The sequence below is a fragment of the Microtus ochrogaster genome, chromosome 2 (assembly GCF_000317375.1).
Source record: "Microtus ochrogaster isolate Prairie Vole_2 chromosome 2, MicOch1.0, whole genome shotgun sequence".
In the NCBI taxonomy this organism is placed as follows: Eukaryota; Metazoa; Chordata; class Mammalia; order Rodentia; family Cricetidae; genus Microtus; species Microtus ochrogaster.
In genome coordinates, this window is record NC_022010.1 from 6,115,977 (window position 1) to 6,119,179 (window position 3,203).

Genomic DNA, 3,203 nt, shown 5'->3' on the forward strand with positions numbered 1-3,203 from the left:
AGACTTCCACACTCACCTAGACTTCCACACTCACCTAGACTTCCACACTCGCCTAGACTTCATCTACAATTTCACACCTCTAGAATCACAGTTCCCCTAGAATCCCCCCATCACACTCCACACAAAAGCCAGAACTACATACTGACTGATGTGGGAGAGCCAACACTGCGGGTGGTGCCATCCTCCAGGCAGATGGTCCTGGGTGGTCTAAAGAAAACAAAGCAAGCAAGCCGTGGGAGCAAGCCAGTAGGCAGCATTCTTCCTCGGCCTCTTCTTTAGCTTTAGCCTCCAGGTTTCTGCCCTGACTTCTCTCAGCACCAGACTGTGGCCTGGGGTTGTAAGCCGATTTTGGTCAGTGTTTCATCATGGCAGGAGAAAGCCACCTAGAACATGTGACCATGGTGACAGCTGATCCACCTGCTTCAGCAAATGCTGTAAAGGTTGTGGCTCCTGTATAAAGAGCAGAAGTCATGACTGCGCTCACTGCTCCTACTGCAACTATCGGCTGCTAACTGAACGCCAGGAAAAAGCTGGAGTATTAATAAATGCATTATATCCCTAGATGCTCTGAGGACTCATGGAGATAGACGTGACTTCCAGAAAATTCCTAGGATTTTGCACAAACAGTATGACTTAATTCTCACTATGGCCATTTTGGGTAAGTTGCTGAGGTGCTTCTTTTTACAGTTGTGACAAGACTCAGGGGAAGCAACTTGATCACACAGAAACTAAGTAATGGGATGGAGATACTCACTAGTCTATGGGGTCCCAAAGCTGTGCCTTGGTGCTTAGGACTGAGACATCGGTCCTCAGCATCAGGCTTCATCTGACTCAGAAGCTCAAGCCTTTGAGCTTGTCACCTTTGTCGCTACTGCTGATGGGGCGAGTGCCTTACAGGTCAACTGTCTCAGAATGCCTCCACATGCATTCTGAGGGGGTGGGTCCGAGTTGAGGCTGCAGCGGACAGATTCATCATTAACACGCGGAGGTGGGGTGTGATGTATTCGAAAACACCGGAGAAAGGTAATTACTGCACTAACGAGAACCAATAAGTCATGGTTGGTGTCCCAGTCGGCTGAGGCTCGTGATAAACCTCTTATTGGGTTTCGTTTATTTTCTGTAAATAATTTGCTTGCTCGGGGGGATTTACACTGGAGACGGGATCTCTGACTCCACCTGCATTTTCTCTGGAGAATTTATAGAGGCCGCAGGTCCATGGGCAGGACTTTCCCCCAGAAGATGGACACCTCAGCTTCAAGTTCAACACTACTCTCTTATGAGCCAGCTGTTCTAGTAGCTGCTGGGAGCATCAAGGGTGCCCATGCTTTTTAGGGTGAGACTACAAACCCTCCAGGTGAGGGTTTCCAAGATGAAGCTCACCAATGTATGCTTTTCTCTGCCCCATTCTGGCCGTGTCCCGCTCCCTGATGATGCTGCAGACAGCTGACTGCGCATGGCTGACTGAATGTTCCACCCTCCCTGCCCTGTGGGTCTATCACCTTTGATAGGCAGGCCTTTCCCTGGCTGACTTCATCTCAAATCTCAGCTTAAAGTTTCCCCCAGAGAAAGAAGAAACTCTCATGAGTTTCTAGACCAATGACCCCTTTTGTGTTAGGGTCTTGCTATGTAGCCCAGGCTTCAAACTCAAGATCTTCCCACCTCCCCCTTCTGAGTAATGAGATCACAGGCATGTGCCACCATGCTCGGATTATATTTTGTTTCTCTGTCTTTTTTTTTCTCTCCCTACAGTACTGGGGATGGAGCCCAAGGCTTTGCACACTGAGTGATTTCTAACTCAAAGCTCTTTTGCTTATTTTTGTCAACTCCATCCCTGGAGACAATTTATCTTGACCATATTCTTCCAAACTCCCTCCTCCTAACCCCCCTACTGGACACCCCTCAACACATGCCTTCCAACCTCCATGTCCCCCCTCTCTTTATAAAGATTTATTTATTATGTATACAATGTTCTGTCTGCATACCAGAAGAGGACACCAGATCTTATTACAGGTGGTTGTGAGCCACCACGTGGCTGCTGGGAATTGAACTCAGGACCTCTCTGTAAGAGCAGTCAGTGCTCTTAACCTCTAAGCCATCTCTCCAGCACCCCCTCTCTTCTTGTGTAACCCACTGAGTCTATTTAATACTGCCAGCTGGAATGCTGACTGATCACGATGGTTTGATCTTGTTCGGATCTTATGCACGTCACCATAGCTGCAGGACGTTTATGAATACCACAGCCATGCCTTTTCCTGAAGACTGCACTCCAGGGCACCCCTCCCCACCCTCCAGCTCTTACCCTCTTCCCACCCCTTCTTTTGTAATGTTCCACGAGCCTTGCAGGAAGTTGATAGACGTGTCTGATTTAGAATCAAGCAATCCAAAGTACAATCACTTGTGCTCATCGCTGTGACTAGTTCTGAGTCTCTGTGTTAACTACTGCCCACTGCAGAAGCAGCTTCTCTGGCCAACATTGACAGCAGTGTTGTTTAATGTAAAAACCCTAGGTTTTTAAATTCTAAGTTTCCAAGTTCTCCCTTGCGCACATAGTTTACACATAGTCATAAATACTCATGAGAAGGGTGAGTACCAGCCCACAGGGTCCCGGACAGACAGAGCGGTCAAGACATCAGAAATTTCTAGATTTACATCACCACCCACCAGCTGTGTAGACATTAGAAAATAGTTTAGCCTCTCTGCCTCCTTTGTACAGATGGTTGCTTCCTCCTCTAGGGGTTCTTGTAAGAATCCAGGGCAGTCCACACATGCACAGTTCACAGCTCAGTGGACTAGCTGGATCACGAGTGGTGATAGCTACTGTGGCTCTCATGGCTATTTGACTGAGTTAAGGGAACGTACCTGGGAACTTTCTTCTGCAGCTCAGTCATCTGCACGATCGCTCTTCGGGCGTCTTCCCGGACCATCTCCAGGAGCTTCTGCAGGTCTGATGGAACAGGAGACAGGATGGTCCAAGAGTCAGGGGGTCAGACAGGGACCCCATTCTGCTCCAAAAGGGGCAGCTCATAGGGTCTAGGAGGTCACACTCCCTGACTTAAAACTATCCCATGATTCTTGGCTAAAGAGATCTACCTGATTTGATAGACTTTGAAGGGTTTTTTAAATTAATTTATTTTTGCTTGTGATGTATACCTGTTTCTCTCTCTCTCTCTCTCTCTCTCTCTCTCTCTCTCTCTCTCTCTCTC

The 3,203-nt window shown here is 48.0% G+C and overlaps 1 protein-coding gene across 1 annotated transcript in view; it reads right to left on the reverse strand.

Moving 5' to 3' along the window:
* The window catches only part of Ccdc60 (coiled-coil domain containing 60), a 173,872-nt gene that overhangs the window by 14,096 nt on the left and 156,573 nt on the right, over positions 1 to 3,203 (reverse strand). Inside the window, exon 8 of the mRNA XM_013349439.2 lies at positions 2,860 to 2,944. Coding sequence (XP_013204893.1) covers positions 2,860 to 2,944 — 85 coding nt within the window. The remainder of the gene's footprint in view (positions 1 to 2,859; positions 2,945 to 3,203) is intronic.